Source organism: Amphiprion ocellaris, chromosome 7 (genome assembly GCF_022539595.1).
Source record: "Amphiprion ocellaris isolate individual 3 ecotype Okinawa chromosome 7, ASM2253959v1, whole genome shotgun sequence".
In the NCBI taxonomy this organism is placed as follows: Eukaryota; Metazoa; Chordata; class Actinopteri; family Pomacentridae; genus Amphiprion; species Amphiprion ocellaris.
The window spans coordinates 2,842,592-2,867,802 of NC_072772.1; the positions used below are offsets into that span (position 1 = coordinate 2,842,592).

General features: G+C 38.8%; 1 protein-coding gene and 1 long non-coding RNA gene across 7 annotated transcripts in view; one reads left to right on the plus strand and one right to left on the minus strand.

The window, feature by feature from the left end:
- plch1 (phospholipase C, eta 1) overlaps positions 1-25,211 on the plus strand; it is a 66,887-nt gene that overhangs the window by 16,388 nt on the left and 25,288 nt on the right. For 2 of the 6 annotated variants that reach the window (XM_023294320.3, XM_035940988.2), the window contains exons 1-7: positions 4,050-4,622; positions 11,510-11,656; positions 15,818-16,061; positions 16,424-16,553; positions 21,327-21,497; positions 22,040-22,133; positions 24,344-24,547. In XM_023294320.3, coding sequence (XP_023150088.3) covers positions 4,436-4,622; positions 11,510-11,656; positions 15,818-16,061; positions 16,424-16,553; positions 21,327-21,497; positions 22,040-22,133; positions 24,344-24,547 — 1,177 coding nt within the window. In that variant the 5' untranslated portion in view covers positions 4,050-4,435. Of the gene's footprint in view, positions 1-4,049; positions 4,623-11,509; positions 11,657-15,817; positions 16,062-16,423; positions 16,554-21,326; positions 21,498-22,039; positions 22,134-24,343; positions 24,548-25,211 lie in introns of those variants that run through there. The other 4 variants (XM_035940985.2, XM_035940986.2, XM_023294321.3 and 1 more) reach the window with 2 other exon arrangements.
- Positions 269-3,738, minus strand: LOC129349315 (uncharacterized). The gene is made up of 3 exons (XR_008602285.1): positions 3,538-3,738; positions 3,281-3,444; positions 269-1,981 (listed from the first exon to the last, which is right to left on the minus strand). It is a non-coding gene; the product is annotated as an uncharacterized LOC129349315 (long non-coding RNA).

Consider the following 25,211-nt stretch of genomic DNA (forward strand, 5'->3'; position numbering starts at 1 on the left):
AAATAATCACTCTTTCTGCTTTAAAATTCAGCACTTATTCAGTCTTTTCACAATTTAGTAATATTGTTCATTTTGCTGCAAGTCCTCTGTCGCATTCGGACAAAAGCAGCCATACAAGTGCTGGACACAAGGATAAATAGCTCAGCAGTCTGCTATTTTCAACTGAGTTATCAGATTCTGATAATATTTGTGAGGCATTCGCTGTCTTTTATTTATGTTTTTAACAAGAGAATAATATACAATGACTGACAACGGAGCAGACAGTGGTGCTGTTCAGTGGCTGCTGTGACAATAGTGATTCAGTACAGTCAGTTCACTCTGAAAAGTTTTTGTTGAACATTTGTGTGTGCATGCGGTGAACACTTGTGGCTGGATGCAACAAAATAACCAGAATGTTATTGGTTCAGGTGAAGGGATTTATTGCTTAGTGGCAAATGGAACATAAAAGTGATAATAAAGAACACAAGACTGGTGAGTGTTGCTAAATCAAAGAACAGAATCTAACAAAACGAAGGCTAACAGAGTTTCTAAACTATGTAAACCCAAAACAAAGTAACTAAACTCCTTAGCCAAACATAAGTACATCAGCAACACCCACCACAAGTAACAGAAACTAATACCAGAGTGCAAAAATTAACTAAACAAAACTGGTGCCTCACTCTCACATACTGAACACAGTTTACGAAGACTCTAAATACCGAGCAGCTTCTCCACTAAGTTGGCGGACTGCTACCTGGAGCCTCAGCCTCCACTGAGGCTGTAGGTTCCACACCAAAGTACAGCTGCCAACAGGAGCTCAAAGTGTCTGTAGAACCCACCATGAGTATCTACAGACCGAAACACATCACAGAAACACAAACAACATAGCACTCAGAGAGACACCAGGGCAGCCTGATCACAGATACCAGCCACCTCGATTAACAGCATGCCTGCAGGTATATAGTCTGCAGGTGTGGCGATGGCTGTGTCTGATTGGTTAGAGGTGGAGGGGAGCTGGAGGGTGGCCCAATCAGGAAGGTCCAGAGGCGGGGAGAACAGGGCTGCAGTGCAGGTCGTCTACTCCTGAGTCGTTAGTTGGAATGACTGGCAGCTGGGGTTCCGGAGAGACTCTGAGAACAGCCACAGCTGAACCCACACATGCAATCTCCTCCCCAGGAACCAGGCGGCACCCCAATACTGGTGGCCGTAACATAATAATTATGATTTCTTTTCTAACTATACTCATGATTATTACTTAGTGATGAATATTAATATTTTAAATACCAAATAATTAAAATCTTTGCTTTACCTGGAAGTTTTGTACCTGACTTTTTCCTGGCCAGGTGCAGCGATGTCCTGGTTGCCAGGCAACATCGCAGTGACCACAACAACTTCTGAAACTTCTTTATAAGTTCTAACATGGATATAGAAAATGGGTAATGAAAAATGTCAACTGGAGATATTTGGAAGTGCTGGAAGCCAAATTAAACCTATGGGCAGAGCTTGTGTTTCCATCTGTTTCCATTTTTTCTGCTCATCTAAGGTACCCAGGTGTTGACTTCATATTTAACACACATAAGAGCAGTATATACTGTATGTCCTCCTCTAATTTTTGGCTTGAGGAAACAATATTGCGATTATTCCTTTAATGAAGAAGCATTTAGATCTGACACATCAGGCTTTGTCAGCGAAACAATGAGCATGACAAAGGTGTTCACCAAGGTGGAAAATTTGTTTGCATGTATTATCTCTATTCCGGTTTTAATTCAGAACATTGGCAAACATCATAGCAACGGGGGCTGTGTGCTCCTGCATGTTATCTCTGTTTTCATGAAGGTCTCCGCTGTGTTTCCTTCCAGTGACACATCAGGTGGATTATGGACTCCAGCTGTCCCACAGGTACCAATGTGAGAGTCTGTCTATCTGTGTTAGCACCGACTGACAACAGATTCCGGCTGTTTACCTGCTCTCCACCTAATACAAGCAAGGAATGGCTCCAGGCCTTGAACAGAAACAAGAGGGAGGACAACATGAATCAATAAGATGTCACAGCGTTATTCATCCAATATGTATGATTATTAAGCTTGAAAAACTATGACCAGCCAGCAGTCTCTTCGTTGGCTGTGATACTGGTGGAGTGGGCGATGGAGTTTGGATATTCTTAACGAAATATGCTCAGTTCCTGTCACACATGTGCTTCATCCCACTGTGGTACAGCCTGATTTCCCCACACACTTATCCAGAAGTCATCATCTGTCACAGAGCGGCGCGCCTGACTAATTTAATTTCATAAGCTGTTGAATGTCCTGAGAGAAACAGTGACAAAACTCCAGATTCAGAAGAAAATACAATGGGATTACATGTGGTATCGTTTGGGTTTATCATCTTTGTTGTACTCCAGTCCAGTGATATTAGAAATCATGCTGCCTGATGATCTAATCTGATTCCTGATGTTGTCAGATGAACAGATTTAAAACAAATTTATTGGCAACTAACAAAGCAGAGACAGATAGAAATGTTTATTTTCTAAAATTGCAGCGTAAAATCAGATGATATAAAACACTGAATATGTGATGACTGCTGGCACATTACTGTCAGGAATCACTGCTTTTTTTATTGTGAGTGACTCTTTACTGACAGTCCCCTTCTTACTTGTAGTTTTGCGTTCTGAACCCACATCACTTGACATCACTCCCGAACAATTCCCAAAGCATGCCGCAGGTTTTTAAACTGAATGTTCGCACCTCTCCCTTCATTTCACTCCAGAATGAAAATAAACTGGCATGAGACTTGCATCCCTGTTGAGATCCATTTCCGTCAAAGTGACATTTTTCTCTTCCTTATTTGATTTTTTTTCTCCTTAAGTTACATCACTGCTGTGTAGTAGAGACTTTAAAACTCTTCCTTTGTTGTGGCTTCAGGTAGTGGAGAAAATTCGACATTGAGGATCGTAAAAAGGGAGAAAGTGGACGTATTTACTTCTTATTCACTCCAGTGGTTCGCAGCAGCTGATGCACAGACAACAGATGTTCTCAAAAAACATATAAATATAAAATCTTTATGAGAAGACATGCTTGAGCTTTATCAGGTAATACATGTGACTTAGAACGTGCCTGTTGGATATTCAAACACAGTCACCCTTTTCCAGCATTGGAATTGCAGATCCTGTCTCCAGCAGTAAAGTAACAATCTGTCAAGCATGGCACCGTCACACTGCGATTGTCTATGCATGCAGGATTTGTTTCATGCTTTTTAAAATCCATTTTTCAAGGAGATGCTGACCAGAAGTGTGTGCAATTACCTCTGTATTTGAACAATTATTTCATCCGGCTCCTCTTTATAACTTGCCATGATTTTTTGAGTGCGTCTGTTCTGAGAAGTTGCAAGCACTTGTGCCTTGAGAAGTGTTCAGGGTGCAGAGTTGCAGAGATTTTGTGCCATTTGAACTGCCACTTGAGGACTGATCTGCATCAGAACAGGAGGAAAGAAAACAGAGCTCCAACACAGGCTGGAATATTTTACACAAGGAAAAAAAAAACCCATCATAAACAGACATACCAAAGCCTTCCTGGATTATCTGTCCAATGATATTCTTCAGTTATTTATCCTGCTGCTTCATCTTTTTGGTGTGAATGAACAAGCACATAATTGGTTTTCCCTTTTTGGTGACACATTGAAAATGGGGTCTTCTTAGTAGCCTGATCAAGTAGATGAAAATTTCAGGTGCGGGCGCTGAGGTCTTCACCCTCAGGAGGTAAAAGCTTGCATGAAATAGCAACGTATTCAGAGCAAGATGGACAGATGTGCTTTATCTGGCTTTGCCTTTAGCACACTCACCCAGACACACACACACACACACACACACACACACACACACACTCATCCCACATGCCATTAGATCTTACTTTCAGGAGTGCATTATCATGAATGTTATGTCATCATTCTTATCCCTGTATTTCATTGGTTGACCTTAATGAACCCAGCTGATATACGGAGACACACATCTGCTGCACTATTTTACTCCTCTGCTCTTCATAATCACTGAATAAACTACACAGAATAAACTACACAACAATACCGGAGCTGGATCTAAATCTGTGTTTCAGGGTATCGTGTTGGCAGCTGCACTGACACAGCAGCGCATGTTCTGAGACCTGTGAAATATCACAGAGAGAGGTGGATGGGAAGAGCAGGAGGTGGGAACAGGGAGCAGGCGACCAAGAGAAAGGTGGAGATGTGTGTTTTCGGAGACGATCAGATGAAGCCACAGATTAGAAGACAGTGCATAGGAAGATGAACAGCAGGAGTGTTGGTTGTGCTTCCTTGTTGTCTGAAGTCAGTCCGTCACATCTGATGTGAGGTAGAAGTGGTTTTTCAGAGCTACAGGTGTAGCTGCTGCGTTCTGGGACTGAACTGAGTTGGACTCCTACTGGTTTCCAATTTTTTTGCAGAGGAAATGGAGGAAATTTGTTGTTCGCTTTTCGGTCCTACGGCTTTATCTGCTCATAAAGTGAGATCCACCTTTATTTACGGTCCTGCTGAAAAGTCTGCTGCATTAACTGTGGCAACCCTCCTGGCACGTAACATTTACCATATTGGAGGCACCTTGGCTGTTCCACAAAAATGCAGACTTACACAGTTTGGTAAGTTGATGTGTATGTGTGTGGTTGTGTTTGTGTTATTTTGTGTTGTAGATTAAAGCAATCAAACAAAGGTGAGGGCATTATTTTTCTGCTTTTCCCACCCTGTCCACTTAGATTGACAAATGCTGTTAAAAAATTCTTCTCCTCATGTATTCACTAGTGTGCAGGTTGTCTAAAAATGTCTATATGTGGACAAACATATTGCATATTGAACATACTGCGTGCTGGTACTATTCATAGCACAGCAACAGAGCAGGAGCTCATGTTTATGTATTGGAATATCCCCAGGATGATCAAATTGCTCACTTTCTGCTACCGTAACTTTGAACATGCAGAGGGCTTGTCTTAATGAGCTATTGCTCATTACATGCAAGGGGAAATTGGTCTGGAGATTTCTGTGTATTTTATCTCTTGTCACAGTCACAATTATGTGTAAATGTCGTTCATTTTGTCCTGTGGATGGCCAGTCAACCAAGACTGAATCACATGTTGATTAAACATCCACACACAAAACTTACCTTCAGGTCATGAAAGCTAACAGGCAGAACACCAAACAACCCATTCAGGCAGTTTTTATTTTGGTTCGACTGCTGTGCTGGTTTCATTTTGGACTGGCTGGTGGTACCTTGTGTCACATGAATAGTGCATGAAGGATCAGGCAGATGCTGGTGAATATGAATTTATGCAGTTATGAATAAATTATGATAAATCTTTGGACTCTTGTCCATTCCAGTCATCACCATCGGACCAAACCTTTACAGAGGTCTCACATGAAGCCATTGAACAATCATAAATATTAGCCTGTACTGATTACACACTTACAGAAATGAGGCTCAGAGAAATATAATATCAGCTTGTGATAAAAAATGACAGTTTGGATTGAAAAGGACGAGTGAAAACTGCTGTGGCCGCTAATGTCATACCAGGTGATCTCTGTTTGCCATCCTGGGCCTTATTGTATAAATCTAAGTGAGGACAGGCTTTGTTCATCAGCTTATCACAGAGGCGTCTTCATCACCTACCCTATTAAAATATGTTTGAATTGCCTTAGCCTCTGTGGCAAGACAAAGCTTTGATCTGTTCTCTGCTCTGTGCCGACACAGAGGATGAGTTTTTTTTAAGTACACATTGTAGATGCACGAATATAAATACAAACACACAGCCAAATGAATGTGCGTGCACTAACTGTATCAAAAAATAGAGGTTGGACTTAGAAAAAGGATGGTCTGCTTATTTTTCTGTTTCACTGCTGAAGTAAAAATGGTCTTTTCATACTTGGGTGGAGCTGGCAAGTGCGGCTGTCTTTTTAAATCATTTTCTGACAGGTTGCAGAGAGAGACAGCAAAGCAAAAGACATGAGGGGATAACTTGTATATAAATGCCAAGTGGGGTTATGAAGGCACTGACTTCATTTTCCTCTCATACTGGAATTACATATTTAGACTTAAACTGTACATTTACAGTCTCGTGGTCAGATGCTTTAGGTAGTGATACTCGAGAGGGAAATGGGACAAGAGATGAGCGTCGATGTGCTCAGGGCGATGACCGTTTGATTCAACCTCCACTGGTCTTCTGAGAGCTACTTACATTTGTTCTCATCTATGATTACAAGCCAACTTCCCGTCTCTTGGGCAGAAATTGACCCTCAGGCTTTCCTCCTTTCTGCATTTCAGCTTATAGCCTAACTAGGTTTGACTCCTTGTGGTGCCTATCAAGCTGATGGTGAGTAAAGTGACTGCAGAATGCCTGCAGAAAGGTCAAGGAAGAGCACGGATGGATGGAGAAGTGGAGGGTAAACATGGAAGGAGCAGCAACAAGGGAGGAAGTGAATTTTATTTTAAGTTGTGCTGCAACACAAACAGATGATGAACTGATCATTGTACATGTCAGCCGTCTCTCTCCTGAGAGCTGCTTTGTTTGGCTGTTGAGCAGGATGTAAAAAAAACACAAAAAACCCTGACGTCTCTATTCCCTTTTAGCTTTTTCTTGTGAAATATATCTAACTGCCTTTTGGAGAAAAAAAAACACTTTTACATATTTATACTCAAAGGGAATAGTGGCAGGATGGGCATGTACTTTCTAGTAATAGTGAATAGCATGAATTCACTTTGGGACTGATGTGATGTTACATATCTAAAGGCTTGGAGGAGTGTTCCTGGAAACTGATCTCATCTGTCATGGATTTTACATCCTCAATAAAACACGTCTGTTCACAAGAGCAGAGACTGTGATCAATACGACAGGAAACCCACACATGACAGTGACACTGGTTTCCATTGTTAATGAAGCTGTGGATTTCACAAGTGGCCATGAGGGATAAATAATTCAACACGGCCTATTTCCTTGTTTTTGATTAATTCTTTTTCCCACAGTCTCTCCGTGTCTTCAGCGTCCTATTATTTTCTGCAGCTCTGAAAGGTTCCAGCAACACTATAAAGTACTGGCTCGTACATTATGAACAGACAGGACTTTGTGCTAATCCCTACAATGACAGAAATTATTGAATATCTTGTATGAAAAATTGCAAAACAGTAAATAGAATCTAAAGTATAATACAACGTACTGGGACCATTACCTTTTAATATTCATATTGTAGCTGACTCCTAGAGAGTACAATGACTCACTGGGCTTCAGATTTGATCTATTCTGCACTAATCCATATGCAATAGTAATAATGATTAAATAAAGTCAACAATTTAGCATCTCTCCCTGAATCACTCTAACCTGCAAGCAATGGAAAGCACCATGGGTATACAATATTCTTATATTGCCAGTGAACTGAAAAATGGTGCACAATGTGAATGAGGTTTCTAATATTTCAGATGGAAATATTAGTTCATTCTGCAGCTTTTGTCTGCTGTATTGTGTTCTTTAGCATCTTCTTGCTCATTGATTTGATTTAATAGCCCACAATTTTTTCAGTTTTGGTTATTACTTAATGCTCTCATCAACCTTAAATCCAGATTTTTCAGCAAAAAATCTATGATACATTCACTTTTTGCTATGTATGTACACAGTTTGTCCTAGTGGATGAACACAGTAGAGCTTTTAGCAGTAAAAAAGACAGATATTTCTCTCAAGAGTTAGTGGAAACCCCAAAAAAGAACTAAAACAAAAGAAAGCTCTGGACTAACATTCATCAAGTGGACAAAAACATGACTTCAAGTGAATGTTAGTGTCTGATTGATAAAAAAAAATAAGCAACTGTTTGCTCACGGAATTGCTATTTAAACTTTAATAATGGGGAAATGTCTGTGTTGTTTTTATTTACTCTGTTTTAAATGATCAACCCAAGTCTTATATTTTCACATTAAATTTGTAGCTACAACTGCGTCATTTGCCCCTGTGTCATACCAGATATGCACATCAGTAATCCCTTCTACTTTACATACGATAAATTTAAGCACAGAAGCCGTGGTATGTTATAAACTATGACCTTTGCTTTCCATTACGCATATATTACCAGATATATCACTCTAGAGTAGATCTATTTCTATTTCCAGTGATTTGGTGGAAACTACCTAGAATAGCAGTGATAGCTGGACTCCAGCTCTGTGTATTTGCACAACACTTCAACACATTCCCACATACTCCATTGTGCATTTAACATGACAGATTGTGCGACCATTAGTGTGTTTATGATTTTTCCTGCATCTTGGGAGGTGATATGCAGGTCTTGGATTCATATGCTTAATGCTTGAGTATGTGTTTGTGTCTAATAATGTTCCTGGAGCGAACGTCTACGCTTGGAAAAACTCTTCAAATATCAAAAGCAAAATTTGTGCCATTGCTAAGCCTATCCCCAGGACGGAGAGCCTGTTAACAAGCACTCTGCTGAGTGTAGGCTCTGTCAAGTGTGCTTAAACACGGATGTGTTTTAGAGCCACGAGAGGTTTGACTTTCCCTGTCTTTGACGGTAATCATCCGTGTCATCAGAATGAGCATTGTTATGTTTTTGTGCATAGTTTTCTGTGTGTGTTTGCTTCTGTGTGTCTTTGTAAAAAAAAAAAAAAAAGAAAAAAAAGACTGGGAATCTCCTACATATTAGGAACATTTTGTATTTTCTCATTTTCAAGGGGATAATACACTTGCAGCTTCTAAACTCTGAGTCTTTAGGTTTCCTCAAAAACAAGATTTTGATTGAATGCAGAATTGAACAAGTACAAGTATTAGTGTTTATACAATCATTTGTGGATACACACATATATAACACCTACCTTTTAGCCATGTCATTTTGCAAAAATGAGTAAGTAATGAATGCAGTCTTCTCTGCAGAATAAATTTTCTTTACTGATCCATCACATTGAAAATGCGACATGGGAACCGTGAGCAGACCTTAATGCTATTAGTTAGCCTGTAGTTAACAGATGTTTTCACACACAAACTATCATATGTGTGCCATTTTTCTTTCACTCTCTGTCTGCTGTCTTAAACTGCACATAATTCACATGGCTTTGCAGAATTGCAGAATGTTTAAAGATGTGTGTAATTCCTTGCAGTAACACTTTATCTTGATAGGTTTTAAATACATGTTTGTGCGTGTTCAAGTTGTGTTTTAAAAAGCCACTCCACTGAGAGTAGATTTTAAGATCAGTTTATTTGTCTGAAGATATTCTGTGTAATAAAGTGGGAGCTCAGATTTTGAAAAGATGTGGGCATTTATTAAACAGAGAGGGTCTAATAAAGAGATGATATTAAGATGCGTCATGGGAAATGTAGGATCCGACTAAATATATCCCAGGCTGTGTTTATCTTCCTCTTGTGTCTCCCCCAAATTTATTCAAGTGCAGTGTTAAATCAGTTAAGTACCCCTATGATAAAATTATCTGTTGTTTTGTCATGGAAAATGTGTTACTCCAGAACATTGAGTACTTGCCATGTTATCCTCAATTATCTATAGATGTACACACTCTCTGTCACACCTTTATCTACAGAAGATGGTTGAAATGCCGTAAGTCTTTAGTTATAAAGAAGAATTGGGATTAAACAAGCAGCATATATTTTTATTATTCAGCCTTAGTAAAGGACAAATTCTCTCCTTCAGCCTGTGGATTCGACTCAAAACTTGTTCTGACGCCTGATGTGTCCTTAAGAAAGTCGCTGAACTCAAAGAAACTCTAAAGATAAAGGCTGTGAAGATGACAGTTCGGTTGTGGCACTTTTTGTCGTTATCACAGAATATATCAGATCTTCCTTCATATGTAGTCGTTGCAGTGCATTGTCTACATTGTGAAGTATAACTACAGAAATTGTGGATAACAGTTGCTCTTATCAGGCTTCACCTTTGTGAAATTAATGAAGTAAATTGGTGACTTTAAAATTTTGCTCACTGAGATTGAGCAGTTTACTCTTTAACCAGATCTATTTATATTCGCTTGCTATCATAAGTTAATATTAAACTAAGTTAATGTGTGGAAAGAGTCATGGGATGGACTTGTGTTGCTTTGTGCGTGTGAAAAAAACCCAAAAATGGTGATTAGTGTATAATAGTGTAATAGTGATTACATGACATTTTTGACTTTAAGCTCATCATTCACTGCAAACGCAATGCATGGACTGTTCTGATGCATGTTGACATAGATATCTTGCATGCATACATGAATGCACACACTATATACAAACACACAGACAAATATACACACTTGTACGCACACATACACACACGCACTCCACTAATGAGGATGGAAATCTCGCTGTCTCTCTGATGTCAGCTCTGTCTGCATCTCTGCCACCAGCTGTCACACGAAGTAAAAAGTTTGAAGTTTTATCTTTTATCCTCTCTCGGCGCTGGACAGTGCTAGGCAGTCAAGCAATCAAGCACAAAGTCATTTCTCACCATCATTTCGCTGCCTCTGTTCTCCTCTTCAGAACACTCAACCATTATTTTACCCCTCTCTCCCCCCTCGCATTTCTGTTCATTTCAAGTGTCTTTAATTGAACCTTTGCCTACAGATAACTGCCAGAAAACTGGGTTTCTTCCTCTCAGTATACAAATACATACTGTAGCATGACAGTGTATTGCAGCGTTAGGCAGCGTTAGGCAGTGAGCCGCCATCAGCTTGTGCTCAAAGACAAAATGTTAAGCAGGTTTGTAATCAGTATGTGGGTATGTCATGTTGGAGCTGATGAGCAGAGACGTTCATAAATGCCACAGCATTTAAAGTAGCCATAATGCAGCGGGAACCAACATCTCGCAAACCCAGCATTGAATTCACCCAAATTCACCTCCCAAATAAACAAAACAGCAACGAAATATGCAGAAAAAAACACTATTATCCAGACAGTAAACACTTGTGGTTCATGTTGTTCACAGTGAGGTCACAGTTTATAATCCAGAGTAGCTGGAACACTGATTCTGCAAAGATACTTTAAATGTATTTCTTTTAAATACTGTGAGCACCAGATACAAAAATGCATTAACCTCTATTACACTGATGAATTGGTAGAAATCTCAAAAACATATCGTATAGCTTAAATCAGCACGTTAAATCAAAATTGTTTGCAGAGGTAAGTAACAAATCCGGCAACCTTAAATGCACCTCAGTCGCAGCTTCCACCTGCTTCAGTATGATGCAGTGCTTTTTCTCAAACAGCCTGCAGGCCCTATACAGAGAGATACACATTAGATGAGTCTCCCTTTATGAGATCTCTTTATTTCTCTGAGTTGCTCTCTGGATCAGGTCAGTGGGTAACACAAAAGCAGCTCTGTATGTCACACAGTAGCATCTCTGTTGCAGCTTGGACTCTGACCCGCATCAGCTGCTGGCGGCACTAAATGTGCAACACTTTATCTTCCCCGATAACACGCGAATAAAGCCAGACACCTGTTCATTTTGTGTCTTAATGTAGTGCTTCACTGACCCCGGGGTTTGTGTTTTTATCTGCAGTGGAGCGATGCATGAGTGTGATGCAGTCCGGGACGCAGATGGTGAAGCTGAAGGCAGGATCCAAAGGGCTGGTGAGACTCTTCTACCTGGATGAGCATCGCTCGTGTATCCGCTGGAAGCCCTCACGCAAGAGCGAGAAGGCCAAGAGTGAGTACAAACACACATCTGCATTTACACACAGATACAAAAACACACTTTCTTTTTGTTCTATCACTGTCCTGGTTTCTCTCATAAGCTGCTGCAATTTATCCGTTCATCATGACATTCTAGAAGGGGGGATTCTGTTGTATCACTGCTTTTGTTTTCACATCAAGCAATTGTAATGTAAAACCCTCCAGCCTGAACAACCACATACATAGATTATTTATCTCCACCCTCTAAATATAACACGTAGGGGTGATTCATGAATAAGCCTCCCTGCTGGTGGCAGGAAATAAAGCTCAGATATTTTTCTGCTTCTGTTTTGTTTAGGTTTAGACACAAGAACAACTTAGGAAATGATCATGGTTTTGGTTAAGAAAGATAGCTATTTTTTAAAATGGCAATATATTGAACATACGGTTAAAGTTTATGATTAAAAGTAGCATTGACGTTTGGTTTAAAACAATGAATTAATAACAATTTTTTGTTAAAGTCCAATGTTTTGTCGACCCGTCCATTGACCCCAACCTCCTCCCTGAATGCACTTTGCAGCTCTTCTCTAGCCTCTGGAGGGCGCTGTCATAATGAAACATAACTATGGGTTGTATTAAGTTGATAGTACAAGTGACCAAATTGGAAACTAGTGTAGTCCTATTACCGTTATTTATATAGCGTATTAAAAACAGAAAAGTTTTACTCAAAGTGTTTCCCACACAGAAAGTAAGATTAACTTGATACGATACGATACGATATGATATGATACAATACGATGCGATGCGTTAAATAAACTTTATTGATCCCTCACTGGGGAAATTTACATGTGACAGCAGCTAGATACAACTGAGGCATGGAACAAGCAGGACAAGAAAATCCAGAATACGTATTCACTTGACTAATGTAAAATAAATGATTATCTTACACTATTATATACTGTACACATTTACCTGACATATTTAAAAATAAAAAGATACCACAATATCTGTAGAATTTCTGAAATCTTAACAGATCAGGATGTTAATTAAAAGGTTGCAACTCAATTTTTCAGCAGAATGCTCATTAATAATGTATTAATTTGTTTTCACACATCATATTAGCAACTACAACATACTCATTATGGTTATGCTTAGATGTTGGCAGCACAAAGGGAAAGATTATGGTTTCGGTTTAACACAGAAAAAGTCTGCATTGACTTGAAACACAACATATCAACATCTAGATAAACTAAAATCTTTTCCTAACAGTAACCACAGTGCTTTGGTAGTCTAAACCTAAACAAATATGGAAATCTGGTTATCAATTCTGCTCTCTGGAGTCAAACTCCTGCTCTGTATTCTTAATTGAATGACCACTCAGTTGTTCCCCTGCTACATATTGTTCTGTTTCCACAACTCAACAATTAACTTTAGCTAGATATTATAGCATTATGTTAGTCAAAGTGCTTCCCAGATTCATACTGTTTCCTCTGTTGTAGCAGCAACCCTCCTGTTTTTCCTGGAATATCTGGTGAAGTTTTATAATCTGACGTCGCCACACTGCTCTGGCTCTGATGGGATTATCATTATATACTTCATGGCCCACTCAAATCATCCTTGTCCTCCCTTTATTTTACTGGTTTTCTGTATTAACCCACTGAAGCGGACCTGTCTTTGGACTTGTTCTTACATGTGTAGAAATGACAATGTGTGTGTGTGTGTGTGTGTGTGTGTGACTGGCTGTGACGATTAGATAAGCCATCATTCTTTTTCTGTTTTTTGAATGTGTGTGTGTGTATACGTGTGTGTCTGAGTAGGATCAAAACAAGGCTGCCATATTGTTGCGTTCAGTCATAGCGGTATTTCTGAGATGAGATTATGTAAGAGGATGTGAGAGTAATGGGGAAATGGACATGGATAATTTTGAGATGGATTATGACAAAATGTATTTCGGAGTAGCTATGTGGCTAATTAATTGAGTAAATTCATCATATTCATTCTTTTACTAATCAATTAAACATAATGGTGTTTCTCAAAGCAAAAAACGTGTATTGTTTATTGAGAAAAATACATTGTGCACTGATGAGGGTCATTAATGAATAGTTTGAATTGAATGAGACACATTTGACAGCATTTTAACAGATCAGACTGTCAGACGTGTGGGGAAAAAGCAGCAAGTTGAAGAGCAAATGTGTAAATTCAGAAGAGGGCTTAGTTTACTGCAGGGTGTTTCTCTTCCCTAACAAAGACCCAGAATCAAAGATAGCTGAGTTCATACTCCAATCTCATTAGACCGTGAGACTGTCTGAAGCCTACAGGAGTTGCTCACTCTGTGTTTTTGCACATGATAGAGGAAAGCAGAGAAAGTGAGAAACTCATATAATTTTGGTTATCCTTCAACAAAGCTATGCAAATTTTTGCTATTATCCCAGGTTTATGTTTTATATTTATTCTGCCTTCTTCACTTCTCTGTCATTGCACTTCAGTGGGAGCTCTTGATTACAATATTAAAGGAAGAGGCTATATATATGTATATTTAATTGGTAAAGGCACATTGATTTCCTAAACCAGCCGCCAAATCAGAAGCATATGTACATTTTTAGCCATGAATAAATACATATTTGCTGCTTTAGTAATTACAGCAAACTGACAGCATATGTAGGATCGAGCTGCACGGTATTTGACTTTGAGGATCAACACTGTGATTATGCATATGTGCAATAAGGCAAATTAATGCAAACACATCATGCTGCAGCTTTTTTTTGCTGCTCGATACAAAAACAAAACGTGCACTGCTCGCATTTTCCATGACTAATGTACACTAGAAATCTGTCCGATAGAACATCATTTATGCTAATTTAAGCATTCTGGGATACACATGGCTGTTGCTTTTTAAAAAATTTTAAGACACGGAGTTTGTTGACGTGAAGGCTCCACATGTGTGCACCGAAATGAGCAAAGAACAGAAGAGGAACAATGAAAAGGAAAAAAAAATGTTGCAAAAATGAAATGCAGTTGTGGCTTTCCACAATAAATCAACACATTTGACTGTGATCTTAACATTTAAAATGTTCTCTGTTCAGAAAATATGGGAAAACAAAACAGTTTTTGGTTCCGCATCTGTCTGAACCGAGAGGAGACTAGAGGCTTCTCTGTGCACTGCTGCCAAGCTAGCTTTTCCTGCAGCATGCATGTGAGGTGTTCAGGGAACACTGAAGTTCTAATGTTAAGCAGATGTTCAGCAACCGAGGCATTTTGAGCTCAGTTTTTCTATATTTTGCGTCTAGAAGATGCGTTGTATTCTAGTGAAGAAGAGTCTTATTTTGATGCATATTTAAAAATTGCCAGCAACGTGGCACAGCATGGAAAAAAGCAGCGTTCTATATATGTAAATGTAAAAAATGTTTGGTCACTAAAATGGGTAATCACAGTATTGATCAAAAATAATTATGAACATCATTCTGGCCATAATAGTGCAGCCCTTGTCGATGGTTTGGAAATATTTTTGCTAGAGAATGGATGTTTTCCCAAAAGCAGGCACTCTCGCAGCAGTGTATTGCAATTTTTTGCCACTGCAAAAGGCAGCACAGCAATTTTTTAGCCTTTTCAATCAGCATCACAAAGCTCTGTATGATGAAAGCAAAACCAGATCTGAATGCCATCCAAAGCAGAAAATTATTGTGGATGCTTTTGCCAGGGTTGTACCACATGAGAAAGGTTCCAGAGCAAAAAGGCGTTTTTCAAATTATTTTTTCAAATTACTTTTTATTTTCTATGCAGATACAGTCCTGCTGAAATCACCCCAGTCCCTCTAAATTAAATATTTTCATGCAATGTTTACTGTATTTATTCATGCAAATTCATGCAATTTGGAGAAATTATACATCTCAAAAAAACAACATAATGGAATGTCAGTGCGCATGAGTGTAATAATGATAGATCATGTCAGTGCAACAGTGAGTTTCATGGATTTGCTTTTGGTGGTTAATGGTAAAAAATGTTTTATTCTGCTACTCGGATACATTTATCGTTGGGTTTAGTCTTTTTAAAAGCTTTACAATACCAGTAGTCTTGGGATGTAAATGTGTGAAATAGAGTTTGACATGATTTCTACATGTGTATTTTATTTTACGATTTTAATACTCATTATTGAATTGTTTGTTTCTCCATCTATCTCGTGTCCTCACTCCGTCAGTCACCATTGATTCACTGTACAAGGTGACTGAGGGCGGTCAGTCAGACATCTTCCACCGGCATGCAGATGGCAGCTTTGACCCGGCCTGCTGCTTCACGGTTTACCACGGAAACCACATGGAGTCCCTCGATCTGGTGACATCAAACGCAGAAGAAGCCAGAACCTGGATCACTGGCCTCCGTTACCTGATGGCTGGGATCAGCGATGAGGACTCGCTGGCTAAACGGCAGCGAACACACGACCAATATCCTTTAAAAAGATAAGACATACACAAATCACTGCAGTCCGATGGCTTGTCTTGAACATCTCAATTATCTAGGTATTCTTTTGGGTTTTTTTAGCTCAGAGGGAAGCACTAAATCTTTTAAAACAACACTGCACTCCCTTGAGCTCACTCCCAAAGCATATTTGACACTGCTGAAGCTGTGAAGTAAGAAAGATTTCTTTTCATTCATCTTTGTCAGGTGTTTTGCACATTCAGTAGCTAAAAGTGAGCATCTCTCCTTAAAATAATACTCAAGCTGAAAAACTTGAAATTACGCAGACCGATTTCATGTGCAAACCCACGTGAAACACACCTGTTTTTCCTTAATGCGTGTGTGAGACGTGGATGAAGCAGACGTTTGAGGAGGCTGACAAAAACGGAGACGGTCTCTTGAACATCGACGAGATCTACCAACTTCTTCACAAGCTGAATGTCAATCTGCCTCGCAGGAAGGTCAAGCAGATGTTTCAGGTAAGAATATAAAGTTGGAAGAGTTCATTCTCTGCTGGATTATGACTTTATACGTTACAGTCAATGCAATCTTAATATAATGTTGTGAAAAACTGAAAACTTGCATCTAAACAGAGAAAACAAAGATAGAAATTCAAACATACATTCACAATTTCACATCTTATATACAGTATAAAATCAGAAACAATAGAAAATGACCAACACTTTTAAATAGGTTTAATATTATTATATAAACTTTTCTTCCTACATTCTCTATTATCACTAACGTCATCTCACTGTTGCATTTTTTATTCTCATGCGCGTGCATGTGATTCAAATATATGTGCAAGAAATATTTCATGTGTTGGTATGCAAGAGAGACTTTTAGAGGAAATGAAAAAAATTAAAAAGAGGACTGCTTCAATTTTTTAAATAGTAGTCACATTGAGTAATGTCACAAATCCACAGACCATATCTCCTTAAGTCTTCTGGGCTTTCTAATGGGAGTTACTGTGTGCTGCTACACGGTGCAATGCTGGAAACAATTAATGTTCAGTTTCTTACTGTCTTGTTTGATCTACTGAACACAAACTTCTGTGTGCTCTACCAAACACGGCGGACTGTAAACAACCATCTTAATTGAAAAATGGATGCTAATACAGCGTTGATGGTTTTTTTTAAATGGTTTAACTAATCTTTTAATTTGAATTTGGCTTTAAATTTAACAGTTTTCCATTGAAACTGAGCACTTTCTAAAGTAGGTGTGTTTGAAAAAATGGGAAAAGAAATTAGATCTCAAATGCACGCTCATGAAGCAGAGTTTGAGCCAAGAAATGGTTGCTCCCTTGTCAAAAATAAAAACAATATTCTCATTATTGCCTTCAAAGTAGTCAGATACAGGATCAGAGAATTAGGCAAAGGAGGCAAAACAGGGATGGGAATACGAAGCAACAAAGGAAATCCAGCAAGATAATGATGCAGAGTATATACAGTTCGGTATACTGGTGCTATGGACTAATGGGGGAGCAGGTGCCTGCACAGAAGAGTAATCAGGTGATGGATTGAGGTGAGAAACACAGTAAAGGAAACTGACTGGAGGTTAGTGATGCATTTCCAAACAGGGAAACTATAGTTGTATGATCAGACGGTGATGTATCTCGTGAAACAATGCATATAAATGTATTTCAGAAGAGGGCAGTACATTTTCAAGACTTTGGAAAACACTGTAAAGTCTCAGACTCCACCAAATTTTCCAAAGCATTCTTTTTTACTTGAGAAACTCTATGAAATCGGCTTAATCAGTAATGAGAAGGTGTGAGCCAAAGAAATCTGAGAGATCATGTTTCATCTATTCTAGGAGAAAGCATTTGGCCCACATCTCGTTCAAACAGATCTTCACCCAATTTCCAATCACCATAATATCTAATATGGTTCAGGTTTGATACAATGACTACAGAGAGAAGCCACAATACTTTTGCGCTTCAGTGTTACATCGTGTACATCAAGTCCATCTCATTGCGTCCAGAGGCATTTCATTGATACCGTGAAGTTTTACACTAATTTGCATTTGTCCAGTGACGCCAGGATAAGAAAGTGTTGCTTGATCAGACACAATAACTGCTTTATCTTGATTCAAGTATTCCGTTTTGAATGTTGTAGGCACTTTTTAAAATCAAAGACAATAACTCAAATACAGAATTTGCATGTGAAACTCTCAAAACTATTTCAGCTTTACTGGAAAATGCACCCATCGTGGCAAACTGCAAATTAAAAAGCAAAGAAAATAGGTTTCCAGGGCCTTTAAGCTTCTAAATGAGACTTGTAAGAACCTGCTGACCATTGTAATTCCTAATTTCAGCCTAGAGTGACCTCAATACTTTCATTATTTCTTTAAATTAAACTTGCTTTCATGATTAAAATACCCATACAAAGTGACACCCTGAAGCCTCCTCTTCTCCATCCCTTTTAGTTCACAGCTCACAGTGAATTTCAGACTGTTTCCATCCCCTCATTATGGGCTAAATTGTAATTTTACACCATGATACAGTTCACTCTTTGGGGTTAGATTAAACAGAATATTTCACCAATTTATCTTTTTCCCGCTTTGCACTATTAGACAGCAGCGTTGCCACCTGAACAGCTTGTGTGGATGCTTAAAATACACAGAATCCATTTATTTTCTGTCCACGCATTGCAAGTCCATCCCAGGGATTCCTCCTGCTGGTTGTGTGTAGATTGTGTCTGTGATCGAGTCCCCAATATCCTCAGTGAACTCATTATGGGAGTGTGATGGAGGCATTAGCCGGTATTATTAGATTGAGTGTGGAGCTGAGTGGGCCCCCGTGGGATCCAGGTAATATGAGATGCTCGGTCCCAGCGAGCAGACGGAAACAGAGTGAGCGACGCTGTGTGTGTCCTCTGGCAGCATCTGGTGAGATATGAGATCAGGAAAAGAAAGATTGTTTGTAGGGATAATGTCTTTGTGACATAAAGGTACAATGTCTGCTTATATGGAAGCAGGAGACACATGACAAGAGATGGAGAAAAAAGGTGCAGCTGTGCACATCTGCACACCTGACAGATCTATGCATCTTCTAATTTTAGATTATGCAAACGGACTTATATATTGATGAGTCTTAAAAATGGCTCATCGTTTACTCTAAATATTGATTTTCGGACATATTTTATGGTCAGAGAATGAGATTGATTTCCATGTAATTTTTTTTACAAGTCATTCATTCTACCATTTCATTGTAATTTTTTTTAGGAACAGCATGTTAATTACATCACTGTAAATGTACAATGAGTTTGTGTTATCTTTATTAAAAAATGCCAAAACTACACCATTTATCAGAACATGAAACTTTCTTCTTCTGTTCTTCTGTTCCATCAGAAGACCAAATCAAAGCTCAAAATTGTGATATTTAATCTAAAACACTTTATTCTTCATATTCCAATTCAAGGAGTTTTCTGCAGAACTGCAGGTTATTTTTATGTACAACAGACTGAAAACAAGTATGTAAATAAATAGAAAATGTCTATAGTAAGATATCCTGTGTGTGGACAATTTTTTCCATTTTCTAAAATAGATAAAGAAATTCAAATTGAATTTTGTCTTTTTAGTAATTTATGGCATCATAACTTCATCATAAAAGACATTTTTCTAATTTCCCTTCTTCTAGTCATGGTTGCATTTCTATAGCAATGCAGTACTTTATATTTTGTAAGGCCACAGTGAGTAAAAATGGGGCAGGTGTAGAAAATGACTAGAAATTGTTTGGAGTTCAGAGGGCCAAATTAGTCATTTAAACAGCAATAAAACAGCAACATTTTAAAGATAGTTCAGGATAAAGCAAAGGAAAACAAAGTCAGAGGCTCAAAAGATAGATGCAAACTGCATGCAAAGTAAAACATGTACAATGCAAACAACTGATACGAGACACTATTGTACAGACAGTTATCAGAGGCAGTTAAAGCAGAACAATATAAAATCCAATTACATTATAGATGACAAAGATAAAGCTAGAGGGGACACAGTCTGACAAACACAGATGCAAATGAGAAGCAGACAAGACAAGAGTGCAGGCAGCATCGGGGTTTGATGACAGGTCTGGTTGCCTTTTAACTAAATTTTCAGACCAACAATACAAAAAATCACTGAATCATATATTTACTAGAAGTGTATTCTAGAAGTGGGAAGCTCTTACTGTAATGTGAAGAATAAAAATATCCCTTGAGAGTCTGAATTGTGCTGTTCTGTGCCTAATATTTTTCTGAAGTAAAAATGTGGTAAACAGACGAGGTGCTTGTCTATTAAAGATTTTATATATAAACCAAACATAGCAAAATTTAATGAGATTTTTCCAGTGTATCGCAAGCAGACAGTATATTATAGTGATAACTGCTTTTCTGTCTATTATTCGGGAACTTGAGAGTTTGTTTGTATACAGATTGTACAGGCATTATTATTGTACCAGTGGTGAGAGACCAAGTTATTAAACAGTATGTTACATGTGAAAGAATCATACCAGGAAGGTAATTCTTAGTAGCTTCAGATGCCATGTATCTTCAAATAAATCTATTAATTAAGCTGAATTTAGTTTTTTTGAACAGCTTGTTCATTGATTTACCCCCTGAAAACTCACTGATGTCTGTCGAAGTTAAATATTTAGCACTTTTTTCCATGAAAATAATCCCGTCTTGCCTTAAATGTAACTGTACAATGTCCCTACTTTTCTCACCAAATTCTCTTCCCCATGCATGGCAACTTGAGCACACCAGCTCACCTATAAATCTGCTCCAATACTGTAAAACTGCTCTATGTAATGGCAGGTTATGATGTAGGAGTTATTCAGCTCTGCATGTTTAGACAGGAAATTGATTCAGAAGAAGATAAATGATTCAGAAAGCTCCACTCTGCAAGTTGACAGCATTGGTTCCTTTTTCTTATTTGTTCCGTATGAAACTCTGGAAGTCTGAATTCGTATTTGTCAGACTGTTATGACTAGCCTGCAGTTTCACAGTGGAAATGTTCAGCTACAGGTATCGACTGCTTATTTCACTTATGTATATCGTATAAAAATGCCATATTTGCATGTTAACAAAGTGAAAAACCGGATTTTCTGTTGGGGAGGGGCTGTTCTTAAATAACTGATGCGTTTATACATTGAAACAAATGGTGGCTGTAGCTTGTCACCTGAAAACTGAGTTCAGGTGTTACAGTGTTGGTCTCAAAATTAAAACAAAAAGCTTCAGCTGTATCATCAGTAACCTCTTCCTCCCTCACTCTCGCAGGAGGCAGACACAGACGATCATCAGGGCACGCTGACCTACGAGGAATTTTCCGTCTTCTACAAGATGATGTCTCTGAGACGCGACCTCTTCCTGCTGATGATGGCGTACAGCGACAGGAAGGACCACCTGACGGCGGAGGAGCTGGTCAACTTTCTGCGCAACGAGCAGAAGGTGAGCGGCGACACTGAAGTCCCAGAATAGAGCCGATCAAACTGTCAGCCGGGGATCTTTAACGCTCTTTATGATGCGGTGTTCAGACCACTTTCTCTCCAATCAGCCTCTTTAATTTGACAGCCAGCCACAGAAAAAAAGATTGATTGTTCATTCTCTCCTTACTCCAACATGTAACTCCTTCTGTCTCAGCTGTCTGCCCAAAGGAATCTGCTCCACTAAGTCACCTAAAATTGGTTTATGTCATGGGAGCCCTTCCCTTGTTTTATGGTATATACTTTTCCTTTGCTCTTTCTTTCCTTTTTTTGGACTCTGACACACTTTTTCCACTCTTACACTGCAGCGGTGTAATTTTTCATCATCTGCACATACACTGTGAGATTAATACTCTTGTCTGATTGAGCTGCTTGTTTGAGGCGACTGGCGGTTTACTTATCAAAAGTGTGAAATCATTCTGAATTCATTTACCTTCTTAATCTTGGTCAGTGTTATTTATTTCAAAACGTCTGAACTTGTATTTTGCGCATCTTCTTTCTGCACAGATGGCCAATGTTACTTCAGAGTATGTCGCAGAAATCATTGACAAGTTTGAAGTGTCTGAAGAGAATAAACAACAAGGCATTATGGGGATTGAAGGTAATGTTCTCGTTGTATTTTTGCTTTTCCTTTTTTTAAATCTCGCACTTAGTGCTTCTTTCAGTTTTCCTCCCTGTGTTTGCAATGGCACACTATCACTCTCCTTTTTGTCTTTTTTATTTGCATCCTCTTAAATTCAAGACCAGCTATTGATATTGTTTATAATGTGGCATATGACTGACATTCTGGGCAGTGTGAATAATAAACCCTCGGTGCTCACACTGTTGTAAAGGTTGGATAATAAGTTGAATGAATTAATGAATAAGTAAAATTTTAATTATTAGTTCACACACATAATAATACCCTCTTTACATGGCCATAAGAAACACGACAAATCAAATCAGATCTTCATTATCTTTATTAATCACTGTCCAAAACATGTACTGTTAACACTGAAGTGTCAGAACATTCAAAATCCTGTTTTTAACATTTACCGGGACGTCCACTACTCATGATAAAACACTCGACGATAAATGGTTGAAAAGATAAAGGAGTGACCGTGAAGGTTTTTCACGTAACGCCACTTGCAACTGAAGGGTGACCTTAAAGGAGGAGAGAAGGAGCGAGGATGTAGGAGGTTAGCTGGAGTGTGAAAATTGGGAAATCAGAATGAGGGCGGTGGGAAAGAGAAAATGAGAGTGTGACAGAAACGAGTGGAGTGAATATGGGAAGCGCAGATGAGTGGGGGGAGGAGGAGGGGTAAGACTAATCTGGCCGTCTGGGGCATGAAGCCTGACATTGTGTGTATCTGGCTGACCAGACCAGTATGCCTCATGTCCTCCCTGCAGGCCTGAACTGTGTGTGTTTACACGTCCACTGTGCACACATGTGACAGCACACGTAATGTAAAAAGGGATTTACATTAACATCTTTTAACAGCGTGAGGAGGAGGACCTGCCGTGTTTGGTCTCTTTATGTATGACTGCATATCGTAGCCAGTATGTTAGTATTCGTGTCTCACGGTGTACTGTTAAAATCTGAACTGAGCCATAACACACCATGCCGAGGCTGCATATTCAGTTTGATCCCTGACTTCCCAAAGCAAAACTCTTTCCTATATTTGCATCACATCTTCTTCCCAATCTCACTCTCTGTTTTTCTTTTTTTTAACCTCCCCCACAGCCTACCTCTCCACATCTTTTTCTTTTGCCTCTTGTGCTTTCCTGCTTATTTCCCATTTCTCCCGCTCTTGGTATTCCTGTCTCATTTTCTATCCCTCCTCGCTGGATGAAAGGATGCTTTCTTCCAGCTCACTCCTCTTCATACTGCACCACCCAAAGTCCAGCTGTGTGGTTTACCAAACCTCACAACTCTGGTTTGAAACCGCGGTGCTGCAGTTTTGCATGTGCTGGTATTTGTATTTTCCTAGAGGTCAGGCTGCTGATGAAGAGATATTGTAGATGTGACTGTTAGAAGCCGTGCATGATATAATCTGGTGGCGGGTACTTGGAAATGGAAAAGCCGCAGTGAGACGATGTTCTCTTCTATTTTAGGGAATTTAAAAATAGGCAACGGGTTGCTATAAATCTAATGCAGGAGAGACGCAGGATCAGTTCATTAGAAGTATTATTTAAAATTGGTTGCAGATATTTAAGTTCCATTTTTTCCCCCCTTTTCAGCATTTTAGTTTATGTTAGCATGTTAATATTTGCCTATTAGCAGTAAATGAAGTACATGTGAGACAGAGTGGAATTTCCTTCAGAAAAATTTTCATTTTAGCCAATCAATCTGGTAGATGTTTAGATTTTTCACATGATTGAACTTACTGGGTTGGTGCTACATAAAGAGTCAGGAATTTCAGCAGAACTCATCCTCTGGGCAAAATTGATATCTGTATGCAATCTGTGCTTTACCTTTGAAGATATTTGATTTAAAACCAAACAAATCAACCTATATGAAGCATCAGAGGAGATATAAAATCATTAATATTCATCACAGAGGAATAATGAATGTCTGCACAAAAATTCATAACTATCCATCTGATACTTCTTGAGATTTTATTGCCTGATAACCAAACCAAAACACGGAGCTATGGCTGCACATGTCTCTTTTATGAAAAATGGGTTTTATATACAACAAACAAGCAAGAAAGCCAACAAAATATTATTGAAACTAAGCTGAAATGTCCAGTGCCCAGTGCCCTATGTATATAAATGAAGAATCCTGGGTTTCTTAATGATTTCTTCCCCTAAATTTCTATCTACTTTTAGGTTTCACAAGTTTAATGCGCAGCCCAACGTGTGACGTCTTCAACCCTTTGCACCACGAGGTGAATCAGGACATGGAGCAGCCTTTGTCTAACTACTTCATTGCCTCGTCTCACAACACCTACCTGACCGGAGACCAGTTGCTCTCGCACTCCAAGACGGATATGTACGCCTGGGTGCTGCAATCTGGCTGCCGCTGTGTGGAAGGTAAACGCACGTTTACATTTAAATATTTCGTAGACATTTTCTTAGCTTGTAGAAAGAATTAGGAATAGCACAGTTGTAAATAATAGTTTTAAGGCCCTGGTATTGTGCCTGCGGTCTCCCTTTTTATGTTCTCATGATTTACTGGGACACTTTGGTAGAAAAGTGCCAGCATTCATGCTATTAGCAACACCTGCTTTCTTACCAGGACTAATCAATATGTCTACTGTGAAAATGGACTACTGTAATTGGATGAGATAGCTTTTTTCACTGCTTATCCTGAATCAAATGGTATTACTCTGTTTTGAGCTACAAATAGAATGAAACAATCACTTCTATGGATGTTTTTTTTCTGGATGCAACCTTACACCTTACCTAAGACCTCCAAATGAATGAGTTGTGCTTTAATTTGGTAAGAAAATGTAAATCAGACCCACAGATGCATCAGAACAGAAAGAAAACGCAGTATGGTACAGTCTTGCACATATTATCGTTATATATATCTTTTATTTACACTATTTTGTGTTGCAGAATGAATTAACAGCAGAAAGATTGAGGACAAATGCTCAAATATGCAATTAACAGTCTGAAAAGATGGAAAGCTAACAACGGCACCTAGATGTTGTGCTTTTAGTGGAGAGAAAAAAACCACACATTTTCCACATCC